Source organism: Arvicola amphibius, chromosome 12 (genome assembly GCF_903992535.2).
Source record: "Arvicola amphibius chromosome 12, mArvAmp1.2, whole genome shotgun sequence".
Taxonomy (NCBI): Eukaryota; Metazoa; Chordata; class Mammalia; order Rodentia; family Cricetidae; genus Arvicola; species Arvicola amphibius.
This window is the reverse complement of record NC_052058.2, coordinates 93,891,285-93,914,615: the sequence shown is the minus strand read 5'-3', so window position 1 is coordinate 93,914,615 and position 23,331 is coordinate 93,891,285. Positions and strand designations below refer to the sequence as shown.

General features: G+C 44.1%; 1 protein-coding gene across 1 annotated transcript in view; it reads right to left on the bottom strand.

The window, feature by feature from the left end:
- Nckap5 (NCK associated protein 5) overlaps positions 1-23,331 on the bottom strand; it is a 799,776-nt gene that overhangs the window by 208,755 nt on the left and 567,690 nt on the right. Inside the window, exon 7 of the mRNA XM_038349244.1 lies at positions 17,286-17,354. Within this exon, the coding sequence (XP_038205172.1) occupies positions 17,286-17,354 (69 nt within the window). The remainder of the gene's footprint in view (positions 1-17,285; positions 17,355-23,331) is intronic.

Below are 23,331 nucleotides of genomic sequence, written 5' to 3'. Positions count from 1 at the left end.
GCATTCTGACTCTTTTGCACAAGTTTCCCTCTGGCATGTTCTTTGGACAATTGTTTATCCTATCTGAAAATTGGACAATATTTTTTGTAGTGAAGGGGAAGCCTAGCCCAAAACCTTGTTTTGTAAGGCGTGTCCCTCTTAGGCGTGTCCCTCTTGGGCGTGTCCCCCTTAGGCTAATATTGACTTATAAAATCTTGCGGGCCTGCGGCCCGCCTTCTCTTTGTTTTCCTGCCCTCCTCGCTGGAACCTTGGATTTGTAAGTTCCCTTTCCTTTCCTTTATTAAAACTGACTTATATATATATTAAAGCTTGTCTGGTGAATCATAACTGCCGATCAACCACGCACCTTCATTTGGCGTCCAACTCGGGCATTTGGGAGCCTTCAGCTCCAGTTCCCACACTGCGTGGCAGGGATTCGGCCTTGGGCTCTTGATTGCTTCAGAGCAGTTTCCCAGACTAGCCTGTCCCAGCCCCGCTTGTACGGAGCAAAGGACGTGTGTGTGCTCGGGTGACTCAGTCCGAGCTCGCTAACCCCTCAGGCAGCACCAGTCCCGGCTGAGTTCGGCCTGGGCCCTGACCTGCCAGAGACTAGCGGTTACTGCCGGAGTCCCAACATTCGAGCTCCTCAGGTACTGCAGACTCGGTTTGGCCGAGCAGTTATTGCCCTAGCAACCTACTGGCAGGGAACGGTCATTTCAGGTAAAATTTCTTTTGATTAAAAAAAAAAAAAAAATGTCTGACCATATCACCGTTGAAAGCTTCTGCAGTCTATTTAATTGTACTATGGTAGAAATATTACAGGATACATATGATATTCCCATAACTTGGATGTTTATAGGGCTTGCAATTTTTCTCGTATTTGGTTTCTCCCTTACATGGTTTGAAAATAGAAAAATGATAAAGTCCTTACAGAATGAAACCAGGATTCTTAGGACAGAGGTTGAATGCTTAAGAAAGGGCACAACTGTTTTGAGTAACAACTTTAAGTCGGTCGAGGTATTTGCAAAAACAATTCAGACTGACACCAAGAAAGAGTTTGAAGGTCTCAAGGAAGGGAATAGGGCTTTGTCTGATATGACTCGGTCAAATGAGCAAAATTTAGAAAAACTACAGTCTGATATTAAGGAGAGATTCATTGCTGCGGAGGAGAGAACAGCTGATTTGGATCGTAAACTTCAGTCCCTGTCTGAAACATTATCAGAGAGAATTAAAACTGCTGAATGTGAAAATCGGACTTTGACTAAAGGATATGACAGATTGGCTGACAGATTGTCAATACAAGAAGGCACAATTCATGCCATGAAAATTCTATCCAAGGATGAGATACTAACTCTACTGGACAAACTTCATGTTTTGGAATCCTCCATGAAGGCCTTGGAGCATAATTCTGGACAGGAGATCCAGGCCTTACAGAAGGGAATAGTAAGCAGATTAGAAAAGATTGAGGAAATTATAGAACAGGAGCAAACGGTACAAAGGCGAAATTTAACTCCGTCAATGAGTAAAACTCTCCGGGATAATTTCCATAAAGTTCTACCTGCCTTTCCAATAGTAACGTCAGAAAAGGTGACTGGTTCCAAAAACCCTAAAGTCATCAAGGAATATACATGGGAACCCGTCCGTATGAATGATCTCAAAGAAATTAAACAAGCCATTATGAACTTTGGGCTACATTCGTCCTTTGTTAGAGAGATGCTCAAAACTTGGTCTATAAGCAATAAGGCAACGCCTCATGATTGGGTACAATTAGTATCAGCTGTTCTAGAGAGTGGGTCACAATTAAATTGGAAATGCATGTTCAGACAAGAGGCTAAACTTTTAGAACAGCAGGAAAGAGCAAAGGGAATTGAGATCTCCCTAGATCAAATTCTAGGTGAAGGACTTTTCTCCGATCCTCTGGAACAAGCGAATTATGATGAACACACCTTATCCATATGTACTACAGCAGCTTTAAAGGCTTGGGACAGGGTTCAAGACCCAGGACAGAGACTGGAATCATATATCAGAGTTAAACAGGGTCAGAGAGAACCCTTTAGTGATTTTTTACAAAGGCTAACTAAAGCTGTACAGATAGGGATATCTGACCCAGAAGCAAGATGTATAATAATTGAATCTTTGGCTTATGAGAATGCCAATGTGGAGTGTAAAAGGATCCTGGGGCCTTTAAAGATGAGATCAGCGCCCTTGGACGAATGGGTCTTACATACAATGAACGTTGAATCATTTGACTATGGCACTGAAGCATGGGTAGAAGAAGCAATTTCTAATGCAAAAAGGAGACATCAAGTTACCAAATGTTTTAACTGTGGCAAGATGGGACATATTAAAAGGAATTGCAGACAACGGATTTTCAGAAATAATAATAATAATAATAATGATAATAATAATAATAATAATAATAATAATAATAATGCCTCTTCTAGAAATAACAGACGTAGGAGAACTCAGCCTTCAGGTATATGTAGGAGATGTGGAAAAGGCAGACACTGGACAAATGAGTGCAGGTCAACAAGAGATAGACAAGGCAACCTGTTGCCACTGGGAAACTCAATGGGGGGCCTCTCGCAGGCCCCCATGGCGAATGTGGTCCAGTCATTTCCAGTTACTGCCGAGAACATGCCTCGTCAAGAAAATTAGAAAGCCCCATGCCTGCTGTTAAAAGCAAAAATGGCCTGAAAGATGAGTTACGTGTATTTTGGCAGACTTTTATAAATGAACAAAGACCAAAGTTAAGAGTGTGTGTAAATGGCATTTTTATTACTGGCCTACTGGACACAGGTGCGGATGTAAGTATCATTACTCCAGAATCTTGGCATCCGTATTGGCCTCTTCAGGATGTAAATGTTCAGTTCCTGGGAATTGGAACCCTATCTCAAGTAAGGCAGAGCACGAGATGGGTTGAATGCATAGGGCCAGAAGGACAAATAGGAAAATTAAGGCCATATGTAGCCAATATTGCAGTGAATTTATGGGGCCGTGACCTGTTGCAGCAATGGAATACCCAAATTAACATTCCTGCTGCTTCTAGAGCCTATATCACCGAGGGAAATATTAAAAGATATTACAGAAGGCAGAAACCGGCTGTTCGGGCTGTACAAGAATGCAAAGCAATTGATGGCCCTTCAGAGATACGAACAGCACTGCCTCTAAAATGGTTGACTGAGAAACCAATATGGACAAAGCAATGGCCATTAGCTGAGGAAAAGTTGCAGGCTTTAGAACAGCTGGTACAAGAGCAATTAGATGCTCGACATATAGAAGAATCTACCAGCCCTTGGAATTCTCCTGTATTTGTTGTTAAGAAAAAATCTGGTAAGTGGAGAATGGTGACAGATCTCAGGGCTATCAATAAGGTTATTCAACCTATGGGCTCTCTGCAATCTGGAATTCCTCTGCCATCTTTATTACCAAAAGGATGGCCTCTCATAGTAATTGATTTAAAGGATTGTTTCTTCACTATACCTTTACAAGAAAAAGACAGAGAAAAGTTTGCCTTCACAGTGCCTACTTATAATAACTCTCAACCTACAAGGAGATACCAGTGGACCGTCCTCCCACAGGGCATGTTGAACTCTCCCACCCTGTGCCAATATTTTGTAAATCAACCATTGCAAATAATACGCAAGCAATTTCCCAAGTCTATAATTTATCATTACATGGATGATATTCTGTTATCTGATTCAAACATGGCTACTTTAGAAAGACTGTTTGAAGAAGTAAAAATACTTTTACCTAAATGGGGATTGCAGATTGCTCCTGAAAAAATTCAGAGAGGAGATTCTGTTAATTATCTAGGTTATAAAATAGGTTTACAAAAAATTAAGACACAAAAAGCACAAATTAGGAGAGATCGGTTACGGACTCTCAATGACTTTCAAAGGTTGTTAGGAGACATTTCAAGCTTACGACCAGCTGTTGGCATAACACCTGATATGATAATTCATTTAAATAAAACCTTGGATGGTGAAAAAGACTTAAACAGTCCCAGAGAATTAACAGCTGAAGCAGAAAAGGAGCTGAGAATGATTGAAGAGAAATTACAAGAGACACATGTGGACAGGGTGAATCCAGAGCTCAGTTGTATTCTCGTCATATTGCCTTCCAAAATTTCTCCTACAGGAATTTTAATGCAGAGAGATGATATTATCTTAGAATGGATCTTTTTACCCCATAAACCAAGTAAGAAAATAAAAACTTATGTGGAAAAAGTCTCTGAATTAATTATAAAAGGCAAATTGAGACTTCGTCAACTAGCAGGCATAGACCCAGCAGAAATTATAGTGCCTTTCACTGCTGATGAACTAAAAAAGTTGTGGGAAGATAACGAACCATGGCAAAGAGCTTGCGCTAATTTTTTGGGAGAAATCAATAACAACTATCCGAAAAGCAAGAGGCTTAACTTTATAAAGAGAACTTCTTGGATTCTCCCTCGAATCATCCGTGATGCTCCAATAACTGGAGCACGTACATTTTATACTGATGCTAATAAATCAGGGAAAGCAGGTTACAAATCAGAAGATTTGAGTAAGGTGGAACAAAGCCCTTATGATTCTGTCCAGAAGGCAGAATTATATGCCATTCTTATGGTGGTAAGGGATTTTAAAGAACCGCTTAATATAGTTACTGATTCACAATATGCAGAAAGAGTAATCTTACATATTGAAACTGCTGAATTTATACCTGATGATACAGAACTAACCTCATTGTTTATCCAGGTACAAGACATGATCAGGAACAGGCTTTGCCCTATGTATATAACACACATCCGATCTCATACGGGTCTGCCAGGTCCTCTAGCAAAAGGTAATGCAGAAATTGATCAATTGTTGATTGGTAGTGTGCTGCAGGCCTCTGAATTTCATAAAAAACATCATGTCAATAGCAAAGGCTTGAAGAAAGAATTTTCTATTACATGGCAACAAGCTAAGGAGATTGTAAAGAAATGCCCTACTTGCTCTTTTTATAACCAAACACCACTGCCTGCAGGGGCTAATCCAAAGGGCACTCAAAGGAATGAAATCTGGCAGATGGATGTGTTTCACTTTGCAGAATTTGGCAAATTAAAATATGTACACCACACCATTGACACTTATTCAGGTTTTCAATGGGCAACTGCTTTAAGCTCAGAAAAAGCTGATTCAGTAATCACTCATTTATTAGAAGTTATGGCCATCATGGGTATACCTACACAAATAAAGACGGATAATGGTCCAGCTTATGTTTCTAGGAAAATGAAACAGTTTTTTGCTTATTACAATATTAAGCATGTTACAGGTATACCATACAATCCTACAGGTCAAGCAGTCATAGAAAGATCAAATAGAACTATAAAAGACATGTTAAACAAACAGAAAGGGGTGGAAAACACCCCTAGAAATAGGTTACATAGTGCTTTATTAACCTTGAATTTTCTCAACGCTAATGAGAAGGGGACAACGGCTGCAGAAAGACATTGGATAATGGAAAAGTCTGCTGAATTAAATCAACCAGTTTATTTCAAGGATGTGCTGACCTCGCAGTGGAAGCCAGGAGATGTGCTGCGTTGGGGAAGGGGTTTTGCTCTTGTCTCCACAGGAGAGGAAAAATTGTGGATACCGTCAAAATTAATAAAGGTTCGGTTTGAAGAGAAGAAGCCCCTTGGAAAAGAAAAATAATTCATTCACGAGGATGATGATCATACTGATGGTAAGAAAAGCATATAGGTTGGGGGCAGGGTTCTTTTCTTATCTCCACAGGAAACCACTCATCTTCAAAGAACTTAAGGGACCCTGGATATTTAAATACTGATGCATGGACACTAGTTACAACCTAATATGGATCAACACAGAACCCGAATATGTTTAGTAAGTATAAAACATTTTTTTTTACATATATACTGTGCCTTTATTTATATGTATATAGAGCTGGTTTTGGAGTTGGACTATGGCTCAGTCCTTCTTCAATTCCAAGCCTGTTTATAAGAGATATCTCAGAGTTTCTGTCTCAGGTCAGGAGCCATGAAATGGGACAGAATAATAATAGTAATAATAATAATAATAATAATGATGATGATGATGATGATGATGATGATGATGATACTTGATAAACTTTCTTTGCCTTTCCTCATATCTGTCTGTCTTTATTATACCTTCCATCGAATATATATGTCTGTATATGTCTTTGTAGATAATGTTTACCTTTCCTGTAACAAACAACAAATTTTCCTTCAGTAATCTTTGAAGTTTCCAGGATGAAGATGGGGCCCCACAACATCAATTTCACCTGGTTACTATGACGTCATGTTTTTTAATAGCGCTAAAATTAGACCTTTTTTTTTGGTTTTTTTTTTTTTTGGTACCAACTACACAAGACAGTTTCAAATGGTGTACAATTTTGACAACACTCTGGCCGGACCTCCTCAAAACACTCAGAGGCTAGTTACAATTTCCTCGACAAAATGTTATTCTGGGAATTTTACCATCATTTGCTTTCATGGAACCCCCTGAGAAGAACGTCGCCCCCATGTCAGCTAGAAGCAATCTTAGAGGACGACGCCCCCTCTCCCAACAGAGTTTGCCCTCTGGTTTAGGGACATCATTTAGTAGATGGTATAGGGTTGAGGGGATGGGGGAGGTATTATATGGACTCAGGGGTGTTTATAAAAAAAAAAAGGGGGGGGGGGAGAATTACCTGGTTTGATGGGATGATTGGTATTTGTGAATTATTGTTATTAGAAAATTGCATTGGTGTTGATTCTTGTATATTGAACATTGTATATGAGTATGCTTCTACCTCTATTGTATGAGAGTATGCTTCTACCTCTGTTTAAAACAATTGTTATATTGAGATATTTATCATATTGCAATGTACCTTTCTACCTCTGATATTATTTGTATAATGACATTGTTTACGTTTGGGGATATTGTCCTCATTTATTGCACAGTTGTTTTTCAGGTTTTTTAGATACATAGAAATTATATTTAGTATAGATAGTATAATCTTCGACCTCTTTGAAGAGCTGTAGAACATGGCCTTTAATCTAACCTAGAGTTTGGTACTTATGAGACACAATCACTCCTGGCAACACCACTCTACTCCCGAGAGAATGTTGAGCACCAAAGACACTCCACTGGGAGCTTGTCTTCTTCTTGGCAGAAGTGGCCTTTAGGCAAAGAAAAAGCCCATACCTCGACCACTGACAGAGTTTCAGAGTATCCGTAAATGGATAAAAACAGGATTGTCTTATCTTGCCAAGACAGGGTTGGACAGTTCTACAAAAAGTTCCTTGCCTTTGAAAAATGTTATGTCAGTTGTGTTAGGCCTTAGCCAAAGTTGGTTGCCTCAACATTGCAAAACGAAACTTTGGGTGACTGCCCAGGTAGTTAGTTGTCTCTGTCATTTGTTGCACATTTTGGAAGTTTCTTGTTTGTACTTCCTGGTTGCTTAAGTAATATTACTTCCCTTCTCAGATCTTTGATGGGGTTGAAGATTAGATAATTGTAGTTACCCTCTACATTATTTAGACTCCTTGAAATAGAATACTTAGTAAAACTTTTGTTATATGTTTCTTCTTAATATTGTTTGTAATTTTATATTTATTATTTGTTCCTATTGAATATAGTTGTATTTGGTTTGGTTCTGTCTTATTTAGACAAAAGGGGGAGATGAAGGGGAAGCCTAGCCCAAAACCTTGTTTTGTAAGGCGTGTCCCTCTTAGGCGTGTCCCTCTTGGGCGTGTCCCCCTTAGGCTAATATTGACTTATAAAATCTTGCGGGCCTGCGGCCCGCCTTCTCTTTGTTTTCCTGCCCTCCTCGCTGGAACCTTGGATTTGTAAGTTCCCTTTCCTTTCCTTTATTAAAACTGACTTATATATATATTAAAGCTTGTCTGGTGAATCATAACTGCCGATCAACCACGCACCTTCATTGTAGCTGCTGACATGGGGTTGAAATAACCAGATGGACTCACGGGTGCTCTGTGGGAGGAAGGTATGAATGTGTCCCTCTTTTCTGTCAGTGGAGATGGCTTCTCCGGCTCCTTGCTGTGCTAACGGCCACCCCTCCCAGGTGTATCGCTGAGCTGGTGTTGGGGGCTGGTACCTTCAGTCTCTGATGGGCTCACATGATGCTGCCCAGGATAGGCTCCTACCCATAAGGCTCCAGTAATCTGCCCTCAGCTCTTGGGTTGCAGATAATCGCATCCTGCCAGGCCCAGTTAATGAGAACAAATAACTTCCAGGGGTACCTGGCAGCTTCCTCTCAGAAGAAAGGCAGAAGAGCAGCTGGCCTGAGCCAGAGGGATCTGAGGCACACACAGCAGAGCTGACAGCCCTTCTGCCTCTGGGTTGCGGGACAAACTTGCTCAGGTTTGCTGTGGAGACCTCCCAGCTCTGGGCCTAGTAGACAATGCAGATCTGTTCCGTTCCTCCTCAGTGGGAATTCTGTCAGAAAACTGACGTTCCCACCCACATGGCGCCTTAGTGCTCCCTCCCACGAAGGACCAAGTGAAAGCATGGCTTCCTCTGTCTCTACCCCCCCAGCATGGGCGGGGGGAACTGTAGATGCTTGCCATCCTGCCTGGCTTTTTTATTTGTTTGGTTTTTATGCCTTTGGTCCTTTTTCCTCTAGGTGCTTACCTTCCCGATACAGGCAGGTGAGACTGTTGACTTTTCTGTTACTGGACTCCAAAAGAGTCCTCCCCTGGGCTGTCTGAGGGACCACAGTAGTGGATTCAGCCAGTTCTTACTTAGTTGACAAGGCCACAGGGCTCCCCTGGGGTAGAGGGCTAGAAGCATCAGACTAGTCCTTAGAGGGGGCTGAAAAGTCACCATGCCTAGGCATCCCTCCCCTGCTTCCTACTGCCTGCCAGCCTCCCCTGCTCTTTTGGGGATTTCGTCTTACAAAGCAACTCTGATGTCGGCAAAGTAGCTACAATCTAGTCAAAAACATGCATATTTGGAAATACTCTTTGGAGGGATTTACCATCCTCTGGAACATTGGTTACTATTAAGAGGCAGATGGGGACAAGAAGGAGAAGATTATTAGGATATGGTTTCTAGAAAGGCTTGGGTCTAGGGCTGTGGAGATGGCTGTCACTTGTCTTGTAAAGATGAAGGCCTGAGTTCTCCCCTCAGATCCTACTTCTACAAAGCCAGGCATGGGACTCGGGTGATGACTACACAGAGGTTACAGTAAAGCACCTGCTATACAAGTGTGAAGACCACTTGTGGAAACCCAGAAACCCATGTAAATGACAGGTGGGTATGGTGGCCCTTCTGTTATTCCAGCCTTAGAAGTAGAAGAGAAGGGATCCCCAGAGCAAGCTGGCTAGGCAGACCAGGCATGTGGTGATCTACGGTTTTGATTGAGAGATTCTGACCCAATGGATAAGGAGTAAGAACAATGAGGATGATTCCAACATCAACTTTAGGTTCATGCATGCACTCATACCCATATGTTTCTATGCATATGAAAAATCCATGTACATATATACATATACACATCACACATGGAGATACATTAAAAATGTAGAGAAGAATCAGAGTGTAGTGGCACAGACTTAAAATCTTAGCACTGGGGAGGTGGAGACAGGGGCATACCTAGAGTTGTTTGTCCAGCTAGCACAGCCTACTTGGTGAGTTCTAGGCAGAGAAAGACCCTGTCCCAACAAACAATGTGAACAATACATCCGAGGAACAACACCTAAGGTTGACCGTTGGCCTCCACATGCATGTGAACACATACGTACTCCCACGCACGTTCACACATACACTTCAGGCCACAGATAGGTTGTGTTGTTGACATATACTGATGTGCCGTGAATGGGGGACAGTGCGACCTTCTTCATTCATAAGACATGGGATCTGAAGTTGTGGGAAAGTGTGAAGTGACGACATTGTCTGAGAAGCCACATAGGCAGGACCAAATGCACAGTGTCACCCCATCAACGACAAATGGCAGTCAGGAAAGGAACCACGAGGACAGGCCACTTTTGTCATATCAGACTTGAAGAACAATAGATTTTATTTGTAAAAGCGTGAAGTGTGTGCATGTGCCCATGACATGAATGCATAAATAAATACACGCCACTAAGCATCTGCTGCATTCTCCTCCTTGTTTTTGAGGGTTGAATTTGGAGACAGGTTCTTATGTAGCCCAGGATGGCCTCAAACTGCCCATGTTGTGGTGGAATAATCTTTTCGTACACTGTGAAGAGGTATCTCTGCCAAGGCACCATCTGATTGCTTTAATACAGAGCTGAATGACCAATAGCTAGGCAGGAAGAGGTTAGGCATGACTTCTGGGCAGAGAGAAAAGAAGGGGAACAGACTCGGTACGGGAGGCATGAGAGGAGACAGAGAGGAAGCAGGACATGCAGGAGAAGAGGGAAGAGCCACGAGCCATGGCAGCATGTAGAGTGACTTAGAAACGAGCCTAAGCTAAGGCCGAGCTTTCTTTCTTTTTTTTTTTTGTTTTTCGAGACAGGGTTTCTCTGTAGCTTTGGAGCCTGTCCTGGAACTAGCTCTTGTAGACCAGGCTGGTCTCGAACTCACAGAGATCCGCCTGCCTCTGCCTCCCAAGTGCTGGGATTAAAGGCGTGCGCCACCGCCGCCCGGCTCGAGCTTTCTTAATTAATAAAAAGTCTCCATGTTTTTTATGAGCTGGAAGATCAAAGAAAAATCCATCTACATTCTACGGTCAAAGCTGACCTTGACTCTGGTGTTGAGAGCACAAGTGTGCACCAAGACAACCAGTGTACGCACTGCTGGGAATCGTGTATGTTACCAATGTGCTCTACCCACTGAGCTACAGCCTCAAACAACTTTCTTTTATTCTGTGTAACAGTCTTGTCAGATAAAATGAGGGTGCTCTACCCTTCCTATCCTAAAGGATAAGACAGCTGTGCTGGGGTTTGAATCCAGAGTCTTTCCTAAGCAGAGTCCGTACGGTCTCTTCAAATCCAAATTGGTCTTTAAGTATGTGTACTTTCCCCCTTCCCATTATTTATTCTTTGGACTGTGTAGGGCAGGATCATAATAGATGCCTGTTTAGCTCTGAGGAGACAGAGGAAGGCATTAGTTTAAATGTGTATGTGGGATTGCAAGAAAACAATTTGGAAATTAATTTCCTGCTGCTCCCTCTCCATCCATTCTGTTAGTCATTTAACAAACATGCATTAACACTTCATGGGGACTGAGGATCATACTGAGCCCTGGAGAAATAATGGCAAACAGAATGGAGGCACTGCCTCAAGAGGGTAGCCCTGAGGAGCCAGGCATGCACTCACCTGGGCACCGGAAACCCCCAGGAGTAGGCAATGCTCCTCTTGTGTGACTGAGATGGTGATTTTAAAGATGCAAGGCACTGATGTGGGATGTGTCTGAAAGTGTCCCTGTAAAGATTCCTGAGTGAGTCCGATCTTGGTACATAGCATACACACACACACACACAGAGAGAGAGAGAGAGAGAGAGAGAGAGAGAGAGAGAGAGAGAGAGAGAGAGAGAGAGAGAGAGAGAGAGAGACACAGAGAGAGAGAGAGACAGAGAGACAGAGACAGAGAGACAGAGACAGAGAGAGACAGAGACAGACAGACAGACAGACAGAGTTTTCTCTTTTAAAGACAGTGTCTCATATAGCCCAGGCTGGTCTGGAACTCAGGATATAGCCAAGCATAACCTTGGACTCTTAATCCTCCTGATTCCACCTCCCAAGCACCTGGGTTCCAGGTATGGTCACCACAATGCCTAGTTTGTAGATTTTCATTAACTCAGAAATAATCACAAATTTCCCTTTCCATGTGAGCCCAAGGCCCCTATCACTATATCCAGGCGTGTTTCCAGTGTATTGTCTACTTACTCTCACTCTGTAAATGGACCATTTGGTTACAGCACACACAAGCTCTCCCTAGAGCAGTTCATAACCTTGGCTGAGCATTATAACCCCCAGAGGGTTTTCAGAACACAAGGACCCAGGCTCCATGCCAGAGCAGAGTCCAACCAGATCTGGAATAGGACAGAATATAGCCAGCAGAATATTTAAAGATCCCTAGGTTTGGGACTGGGCAGATGGCTCAGTCAGTAAAGTGCTTGCCAGCCAAGTATGAAGACCTGGGTTTGAATCCCAGCACCTCCGAAGATATAGAGTGTATATACAGTACATGTCTGTAATCCTAGTAGTGCGGTGGTGGACACAGGAGGTTTCCTGGGGCTTGCTGACCAGCCAGTGTAGCTTAATCTGCAAGCTCTAGACTTGGTGAAAGAAAAAACAAACAAACAAACAAACACACAAACAAACAAAATGAGGGGAAAGGCGACTGAGGAAGACAGTAGCATCAACCTCTGGCCTCCATATGATGTATACACCCACACACCCACACACACTCTCTCTCTCTCTCTCTCTCTCTCTCTCACACACACACACACACACACACACACACACACACACACACTTCTCCAGACTAATTCAGTATGAGAGCTACCTACTCTTCTGGATCTACCTTCTGACTGGTTCTTGCTCCTGCTGAGATGCCCTCTCCAAGCCTGCCCCTTTACTGCTGCTCTGCCTCGCTCCTCCTACCCACTGCTGACTACTGTCCATTCCTGAAGTTCCCACTGCACCCAGCAGCTTCTCTAACCAACCTCCTCAATTCTGCTAGTCTGCAGTTTCCAGACCAGAGTCCACAAAGGGTGACGCTCAATACAGGTTTGTCAGATGCCACTGTACCCACCTGAAGGCAATGCAGTGGTCCAAAGGATGCTCTTGTGTCTATTTTATACACACACTGTATCTCTATATGTGGAACAGTTGGTCTGGAAGGAACTGTGGCTAAGGCAATACTGGGGATAAATAGCAATTCACCACCTGGTAACAGACTGCTGGTCAAATATTTAGACTAAGAAAGCACAAATTGAATCACAAAGACTTCCAAACACTCATGAAGAAATGAGGGCAATCTTTGATGTGGTTTTTCTACCCCAACGCCAAGAAGCAAGAGAAGTGAAGTGTGTGTGTGTGTGTGTGTGTGTGTGTGTGTGTGTGTGTATGTATGTATGTATGTATGTGTGTGTATGCTTACCAGGTCATGGTATATGTTATGTATGTGTGTGTGTGGGGGTGTAGGACTGTAGGTATTTCTCACTCTATATATGAGGGGGTATATGTGTATCTGCACATATGTGTGTGGTATATGTATTCATCGATGTATGTGTGTGGAAGCAATGCACCTGTATGTGAGTATGTGTGTTTGTTTGTGTGTGTTTGCACACAGGCCAAGGTATGTGAGAGTATGTATCTTTCTAGGCATATGTGTGTGCATCCATCTATGAAGAGTATCTACCTATTTCTGGTAAACACACTCTTTTAGTAAAAGCACAGACAGAATTTCAGATTCCCCAGTGTTCTCCCAAATCCCAAGCAAGTTTTCCATTTCCCAGAAAACAAGCATGTGGGCAAAAAGGATTGAGGGTGCTCTAAAGTCACGCCGTCCCATCAGCGTCTATTTTATGGAACGTAGGAGCAAAGAAATAACTTAGATGAGGCCTTACCTTGTTAGTTGGACTAATTAGTATAAAAAGCCTCGGAAAGAATTTGCACTTGGCATTATTACTACACGGAACTGCCCCTCTGAGGGCATTCTCTTACAAAGCCTGGAAACAGACAGTCTAGCCCGTGCAATTAGTTACAGAACAACAGGCATGTGTAATCAGAGGCTGGGATTCATGAATACAAAACATTCGTGTTGTTCAGAGGTGGCTCTTTGTTGTAAATCACCTTGCTGGCAACTGCTAATTTCTGCAATTAGGAGCAGAGGGACTCGCTCCTCAAAAATCCTGCTGTCAGTGGAACCACGGCAAATGAATTCTATGGAGAAAATTTTGGTTTCCCAAGAGAAGCCCACATAGCACAGGGGTGGGGGACGCAGGGGAAGTAGATGACTCTTTTCGTGCATGTATGCACATTTGTGTCTGTATGTGCTTGCACGCCTTCGCGCTTGCTGAGGCCAGCTGCAGACACGAGGAGCTTTCCTCGGTCACTTCTCCAGCTCAAATTGTTAAGACAGGGTTTCTCACTGAACCTGGTGCTCACTGATTCAGCTGAACTGGCTGACCAGTGAGTCTCAGGGATCCTCCAATCTCTGTCTCCACAGCACTGGGATTATGGGTGTGCACAGCGACACCTCGCTTTTGAGAAAGGTTCTGGGGGTCTGAACGTAGGTCCTCATGCTTGTGTTTTACAGACTGAGCCATCTCCATGGGCCAGACTCCAGTTTCCATAGAGAAACTCTGTGAGCTTTGAGCTGGATGAAGAAAGACCCTAGGGATAGCATGGTAAGTACGCAGCTCTGTGGTTTGAGCCCATAGAGCTGACTTCTGAATACAGGCCGCGTCTCCCTGGGAATCTCTGTGCAAGGGGGAAAGTGCAACTCGGCTCATCAACACTTTTAACCCAGGGGGATTATTGGCGCCTTTAAATAGCCTTGGATCCTTCTGGTCTTTCTTGCCCTGGACTTGGAGTGGACCAAGGGCAGGGCTGAGGAAAGCTGAACTGGCCTCACCAGACCCCAAGTCTGAGTGTCAGCTTTTAAGACAACTTTCCTGATTGCTTTACCTTTGGGTACTGGAATCATTGCACTCTCTCTCTCTCTCTCTCTCTCTCTCTCTCTCTCTCTCTCTCTCTCTCTCTCTCTCTCTCTCTCTCTCTCTCTCTCTCTGTGTGTGTGTGTGTTCATGTCTGTGGGTATGAGCAGTGGCCAAAAGTCAACCTCAGGTATCATCCCCTCAGGTTCTATCTGTATTATTTTTCATACACAGTCTCTCATTAGCCTCCTATTCACTGAGTAGCTAGCCTGCCTGGACAGTGAGCCCCAGGGACCTGCCTGCCTTTGTCTGCTAAGGGCTGGGACTACAGGTCTGGCCCCATGCTTGGCATACTACATGGGCTCCAAGACTCAAACCCAGGTCCTTGTGCATATTTTATCCACTGAGCTCTCTTTCCAGTCCTGTCCTGGGGTTTTTGATTACTGACAGGGCAGAGGGTTATGAACACTAGCTATTTACATGGCTAGAAATCTTTAAAAACTCAAAGACTGAATATAAAGTAATTTTAAGGGATGTCTGGAGAGTTCTCCAACAACATGGAAGTACTAAGTGCCAAGGCAGAGTGGTCAGCGGTCTGAGGCCATGGGTGCAGAGGCAGTGTGCACAGACACCATCAAGACAGTCTGCAAACACACAAATGTGGGACGCCCCTTGAGTGGCACCAGGGTTCCGTGGGGTAAGGATGAATCCTGAGATTTATACCAAGCTCCTGGACATGGCTCACATCGTAGGGCTAGACAGCATATCCTTAACAACCACTGGTGTGGGGCTGAGGCTACAGGCCAGCTGGCACTGCTTCCATTCCCCGGCACCATATAATTCAGGCATTACGGCACATGCCTATAATCCTAGAACATGGGAGATGGGCGATCAGGAGTTCAAGGTCATCCTTGGCTACACAGTGCATTCTACACCACAGTGTGCACAACCACTGGTGTGGGAAAATCTTAGCCTAGGAGAAGCACTGGTGTGGGACTCTCCTCTCTTAGGGGAGACACTGGTCTGGGATTATCTCAGCCTAGGGGAAACACTGGTCTGGACTATCCTAGCCCCCGGGAGACACTGGTCTGGGACTATCCCAGCCAAGGGGAGACACTGGCATGGAACTACCCCGGCCTAGGTGAGACACTGGTCTGGACTATCCTAGCCTAGAGAAAACACTGGGCTGGACTATCCCAGCCCCAGGGAGATACTGGTCTGGGACTATCCTAGCCCAGGGGAGACACTGGTGTGGGAAAACCAAAATAGCCAAAACACTCATCCTCAGAAGTTGGAGACTTCACTAGTCTGAAGGAAGAGAAAGATGGCAGTAGAATGGATTCTAGCTAGGTTCTGGCTATAGTATTCTGGCTTGTGTACTTCATGGTCCACCGTATCAACTTCTAGGACAGTGTCAAAGGATAGAGAGGATGGACTGGATCGGGAGGGTAAGAATATCAAAAGGAGTTTACTGGAAAACATTTATCTACCTGTTAGCAAGAAGAAAAAAATTGAAGATATTGGCTATCCCACAAGTAAAGTAATGGAACAAGATAACATGCAATTTTTCTAAAATCTATTCAGCTACACTCTAATAATCTTCCAACAGAATCTCACAGAATGTGTGAGAGTTTTAACACACTGGGGCGATGTTTAAAGAAGTTATGTCATTTAAATAATGGCTCCCATCATGGAGTCCCTGAGGAGAGCTTTACCACGTGGCCAATGGACCATTGTGGCCAGAAGCAGCAGTGTGACCCACTCCTATGCCTAACAGTGGGAAAAGGTGCTGGGAGTTTGGGGGCTCTGAAAACGCTCCAGCCCCCTCCTCCACCACCATTTTTGTTCTTTCCTTGCCATCATTATCGGATAATATTTATTGAGCTTACTCATGCGTGGGGCTCTGTCTTCTTTCATTGCACTCAAATTTTCTTCCTGACTTCCCTTTTTCTTTTTGCCTTGTGCTCAATCTGCTGATTCCCCCATCGGGTTGCCAACTGTGAACGCTGTCCCCGCCCACTCAATCAGTGATTCACTGCTCAGATAAGGTATCCAATTGCACACACAGCGTGCCCACATGTGGCTCTTCCTCACTCAGGGCCAAGGACAGCACTGCGTGGACAGAAGGAATCATCCAAACAGTGACTGGCACCCCAAGTGTCTGCAAGGATGGAAGACAATTATCCCAAGGAATCACACATTCCCTGTGAAAGTTACAGGGGCGGGGAGGGAAGGAAGACAGGAGCAGAGTGGAGAGATAGAAGGGAGAGAGAGACAGGAGAGGGAAAGGAAAAGAGGCAGCACAGAAGGAAGGGGGAAGAGGGAGAGGAGATATACATACAGAGAGACATTCATACAGAAGAAGAAGAGGAAAAGAGGCAGGGAGAGGGAAGAAGGGAAGGGGGAAGAAGAGATAGAGTCAGGAAAAAGAGGAGGAAGGAGAGAGAGAGAAGAAAGAAAGGAGAGAGGAAAGAGATACAGGAAGGAGGGGAGAGAAGTGGATAAAGGAGATGTAGAGAGCACATCTATGGGGGAGGGGATCCGTGGTGAGGGGGAGAAGCTAAGACGCCAATGTGTCTCAGGGGACATTGTTTACAGCTTCCTTGGGAAAAGCATTACAGTTCCATGTAGCATGGAACTCACGTGCCCTCTGACCCCGATTAAGATCCTTAACGAGCCCGGCCTCTCCCTCTTACCCCGCCCTCTCGGCCCTCTTTAGGGAGCCTCACCTCATCAAGACATCTCTCATATTGTTCTCTTTGACTCTCGTTTTCCAGCGCCAGTGCCGAGTTCTCCGCCTGCAGTACGAGACAGAAATAACAACCATAAATCAATGGAACGTTGTGTTATGTGACAACTCATTCAATATGGTTGCTAAATATACCTCCCCAGGACCCCGGGTGATCTCTCAGAAGTACCTTTGACAGGTTTGCTCTAAGTACTATTATAAGTATCGCAGGGATGACTCTTGTCTTACAGGCTCGCTCGCTCGCATACATTATGAGTCTAAGAAATCGGAACTTGATATTCTGAGCAAGTAGAAAATCAAATCAGGGCCGTGCAGGAGTGTTCCACAGAAAGATTGCCAGTATTTGTCTTATGCTATGAAAATGCAAGTGTAAGAAACACCTAAATCCACTCCTTTAGGACCTGACATAGTCTCAGTCTAATACTTGTTGAGCCCCCCCCCCCCCCCCACACACACATCCCAGGTAAAGCTTTTAACTCAAAGACAAAGTCCAGGTTTTTCTTGGGGTCAGCCAGTGACACTGGAACATAAGATGACAAGGAGAAAGCCATACCCTGAAGGATCTTTATGGATCTGTCTGACTACCCTCATTAGAGCCCATTAGAGCTTTCATGCTCCCCAGAGCACATGGGCTTGGGGGTGTGGTGTTGATGTGCTACCTTAGTTTCTTTCACTGTTGCTGGGATAAAAACAAGCTGACAAACCTCAGGAAGAAAAGGTTGATTCTTGTTCATGGTTTAGGTGAAGTCCATTATGGTGGGGATGTCAAGGCAGCACCATGGCCGGCTTTTTACATGGGAGGGTTATGGGGAATTGAACTCAGATCCTTATGCTTGCACAGAAAACACTGTACTGACTGAGCCATCTCCTCAGTCCTGAAAAGAGCACTCTTAATCAGTTTGCTGAGTGTATGTAGTTGGCTTTAGTGTGTGTCCTTGACAGCTTCTCTCCATCTGATCCAGGAGTTTTTGTTTGGTAATACATGCATGTATGTACACACATACGTGTGTGTGCGCACACACACACATAACACATACACACACACACACACACAATTTTTAGTAACCATGTAGAATTCCCTCACATCTTAATGATCAACATTTAGTCACATCTTCTCTCTTTCCTTCTTATCTTTCTCCTGCACCATGAAGGCAGGTCCCAGACAAGCCCCATTCATCCTTTGCATGTGTGTTAAGATGCTCTTGTGCACAACCACAGGCTGATTATTGGTTTCCTGAAATACAATATACAATATGGTAATGTGGTCCACACTTGTTCCAGTTTCGGCCTTGAACTGATCATATCTTTTAGAGTGAGTTTTTCTAGTCCACAATTCTTGTTAATAGCCAGTGGCCTCTGATATGAACAACTCCTGATTGTATGCATGTGATTTTTCTCCCGCCCACTCTCCCTTCCTTCCCTTCCTCTTCTTCTCATCCCTTCAACTCCCTTCTATTCACTTCCTGTCCTCTCTTCCCCTTTCTCCCCACTGACCCTCTTGGTTCCTTCCTCCGTCCTCACCATCTTTATTTCCTATCTCTAGGACCTGTTTTCTGCAGTGAGAACTGGGCTCCCCAAAACAGTATTTTTACTAGCTTGTTCCACCCCTGCAGTGCACAGACAACTGTTACACCATGAAAATCTGTGCTAAGCAGAGGTGAGCATATGTTCTGTTTCTAGAGTGAGGATATTAATGAAAATTCTCTGCCCAAAGGTGACCAGGCCAGCTCTCTGCCTCCTATCTGGTGTCTATGATGCAATTCATTTGTTTCTGGCAGTGTTCAAATTTAATTTCCCCTCTTTCTGATTTGACGTTATTGTTCTGAATATGTTAAATACTAGCATGATTTCAGAAGTCAAGGCTACACTGAGAGGCGCATGCTCAGTGAGACTCCCTCCTTCACTCTTTCTGTCCACCTCTTTTGTAGGTTTGTTAGCAGGGTTCACTTTCTCCTGTTTTGCTTTCTTCCAAGGCTTCATTAAACAGTGTCCTTTGCCCCCTCTCTCATCAGGACATATTCAGACATGATTTCCCCCTTTTTCTACTCCTCTCACTAGTACATCAGATACAAACATTCTCTTTTACCTTCACACAGGATCCATGCATTGACTGCCTGACTGAGTGCACATGCATCTTCACACCTGTGTGCAAGCACCTTCACGTGTGCCTGTGCACCTTCACATGTGTGCATGTGTACCTTCACATGTGTGCAAGTATACCTTCACATGTGTGCCTGAGTGCTTTCACATGTGTGTGCACCTTCACATGTGTACCCGTGCACCTTTACATGTATGCCCGTGCACCTTCATATATGTGCCTGTGCACCTTCACCTGTGTGCCTGCATACCTTCACATGTGTGCCTCTGCACCTTCACATGTGTGCACATGTACCTTTATGTGTACTGTGCACTTTCACATGTGTGCCTGTGCATATGGAAGCTGGATGTTGACGTCAGGTTGTCTTCTCAGTCATTCTCCACTCTACTGTTTGGAGAAAGGGCCTCTCAACAAGCCTGCACCTTACTAATTTACTCAGGCTGGCTTGTCACCAAGCCCCAGGATCCTACTGTTCCCCCTCCCCAGTGCAGCCATGTCAGATATTTATCTGTGGGTGCGGGGACTCCAAATCAAGCCCTCACACATGCACGGCAGGTGCGTTACTGACTGAGCCATCTCCCTACCCTCCGTGGATGCTTCCGCCCGTACTCTGCCCTTGCTTTGGCCCTTTTGGTGGATAATGATTGGGGGGGGGGTTAGTCTTATATTTTCCATCATTTCAGAGCATCTTGAAAGATCTTCTTCCTTCTTTCCCCTGTACAACATCTCTGAGTCACACCCCTTTTTGCCTCCTCCTCCCAGGACACATCATCCTTTGGAGAAAGCCACACGGATCAGCTCATCTACTCTACCTCTCAGCCCCCATAGCAACCCTGTTCACACTGGGCCAAGCTGACCATGTGACTCTGCATTTTCTCTTTTCAGCTGCTGGCATTCCTTCCAGGCCTTCCTCTGCCATCCTCCCTAGCCACAGGCTGTGGCACTCCTTCTGTGGAGTTCTTGAGGTCATTTTTCACTTATAGCAATATGCAATTCACTTCTTTGGTTTTCATAATGAGAAAGGCATGGCCATCCTATGACTTAATTTTTTTGTATTATTATTATCGATCAATTTGTTCTTGAAAATTTTATATACTCAATTCTCTCTTCTTCCTCCTCCTTCTCTCCTCCCCCCACTTTTAGGATTGAACCTAGGACCCTGCCTTTACTAAGCAGCAGGCAAATCCTCTGCCACTATCTTGACTATATCCACCCTGACTCCATCGCTCCAACCCTTCTCTTGTCCCCAACGTAACTCCCTCTTAACTTCAAGCCTTTTTTAAATTACCCACTGCATCTAATTAGTACTGCAGATAGTACATGGGTGTGGGCTCTTCTACTTGGGCATGGGTAACCTACTAGTGGCCATCCCCACCTAAGGAAAGCCACTCTTCCTCTCCCAGTGACCATCAACTGCTGTGCTCCGAGGCTTGTTTCACTTTTGTTTTGTTGATCTTGCTCCAGAAACAGTGGCTGCAACACTCAATTCTTTCCCCAGCCCAGGTAGAAGGACAGTTTAGCTTCTAGCGCAGTTTTGTTGCAGATATCTAGGTGATGCTGGGGCTTGCAACCTCCAGCAGTTTATTCTAGGTAACAAATCTGGCTCTCTAATTAACAAAGGTGGAGAGATAACTTGCTCTATAAAGCACTTGCGATGTTAGGAACCCGAGTTCAGTATTGAAAGCTAATGTACGAAAGAGGTACATGGTGGCATGCACCTGTGATCTCAGCACGAGGAAGGCAGAGATAGTGTGCACACATAGTTAGAGCTCGCTAGGCAGCCAGCCCAGCCTTCTCGGTCAGTGCAGGTCTGCAAGAGACCCTATATCCAAACCAAGGTGGACACTGCATGAGGCATGGTACCTGAAGTTGACACATGCACAGGCATTTGTACATACACTATACAAATAAACACATGCATATGCATACACAGACACACACAATGAAGGACACCAATCATTCAGCTAAAACAACTTCAACTTCAAAGCTTAAGGTATCACGGATCACAAGGGAATTACTGGGACGCCAGTTCCGTAAGATGATTGCTTTCCCCTAAGAAAGGTTGTTTTGGATGGGCTCTGCTGACATCACTGAGGAGCCCGGAAGGGAACAGAGACAAAGGCAGTGACTGGTTTACATTCTTTTCACTTTAGATGTCTTGGGGGAAAGCATGCAAGGAAATACAATAGAAAAATGGGAATTTACATGGAATGCCTGCAGCTATCCTCTACCCACATCACGTTGTGATAACAGGATGATCGATCCATTCAGATAATTACCATCATTACAGTTTACATTACCTGCCTCACATTTACGATTCTGACAATTACAGCCCAGCAAATTAAATACAGACAGGGTGCTGGTGAATACGGTCACATTTACGGCCACTGTACTCAGTTACAGGGACATGATTTAATTGATGTAATCCCACACATCCCAGGAGACAGTAGAGATTTTAACAATTATACCTGGGAAGCTAAAATGACCTTGAACTCACGATTCTCTTTAATCCATTCGTTATTTATTAGAGATTTGGGATTAACCCATTTCCAACAGGAGACAACGTGTAAAGAAACAGAAAACCCTCTTAATTAAGTGTGATTTAAAGAAACAACGGGTATTTATATAAAAGAGTTGTGAAAGGATAAAGAGAAGAGAAGGGAAAATATAGGCATCATTACTATGAATTATAGAAATTAGAACAAACCATGTTCCATTTTAAATATGCTATTAAGTCAGGATTCCCAGAGGACTCAATTAGAACCTTCAAGTACATGTTACTGGTGGATCTTGTGTTCACTTTTCTCTTTTACAGCGATCAAAAACTTCTGCTAGACTTTATTCCTGACTGAGAGCATGTTCTATTCAGAGTAGTGTGTCCATGGCTAGAAATTATACTGAGCTCTGTAAGTTGAGGTTTCATTTGTGAAAATTCTGTTTTTCAAGTTTATTTTTATTTTCTTCCTGTCTCTCTGTCTGTTTGTCTCTCTGTGTCACTCTCTCTCGGTCACTCTCTCTGTCTCTCTCTCTGTCTCTCTCTCTCTCTCTCTCTCTCTCTCTCTCTCTCTCTCTCTCTGTGTGTGTGTGTGTGTGTGTCTATATGTAAATGTATGTACATATGGAGGCCAGAAGAGGGCCCTGGAGATCCCCTGATCCAGAGCTACAGGAAGTTGTGAGCTAACTGATTTGGGTGCTGAGTAACAAACTCAGGTCCTCTGCAATAGCAGCAATTGCTCTTAACTACTGAGCCAACTCTCCAATGTTATTCTGCTTATTTGTTTGTTTTCCAACTAGGAGTTCAATGCTTCAATGGAACTTGTAGTTGTCAAAAGTTTGGAGCCCCTGGTGGTGACCTTTGAAGTACTTACTGTTGTGTCTATATTCGGATGCAAATGAATGATGCCCTAAGCAGATTTGCTAATGAAGAGGCAGAAAGTCACTTCAGATTCTAGCCACTGGGCAGTTTTGCCAAACTATGGGGGATCATCTGGGACAGACAAAGCTTTTCATCTCACCTTCAAATCTCATCAAGCCATCTTTCTGATAAGCCCTAAGACTTGTGACCACACTTCCCATATCTCATAAAGTCGAGGAAAAGAACACCATGGAACTCACAGTTCTCCCTAAACTGTAGATAACAAACATTCACCTATGCAAACAGTCATCTCTCCAGTCACCTGGTCACCTACCAACAGCTACCTCTCCAGCAGGTGCTGTCCCTTGAGCCGGGTACTGGCTCTGCTTTTCAATCAGACGCCAACAATTCAGAGGGTGACAATTCTTTGAAAACAAACAAATACATCAACATACAGCATAACACAAGCTGTGAGTATATTCTGTCCCTGGATGAGTTCTCATGATGTTAATAATTACATCTAACGGCTCGAAAGGAAGATGGGGTAAGGAATGAGTCCCTGGAGATTTCTGG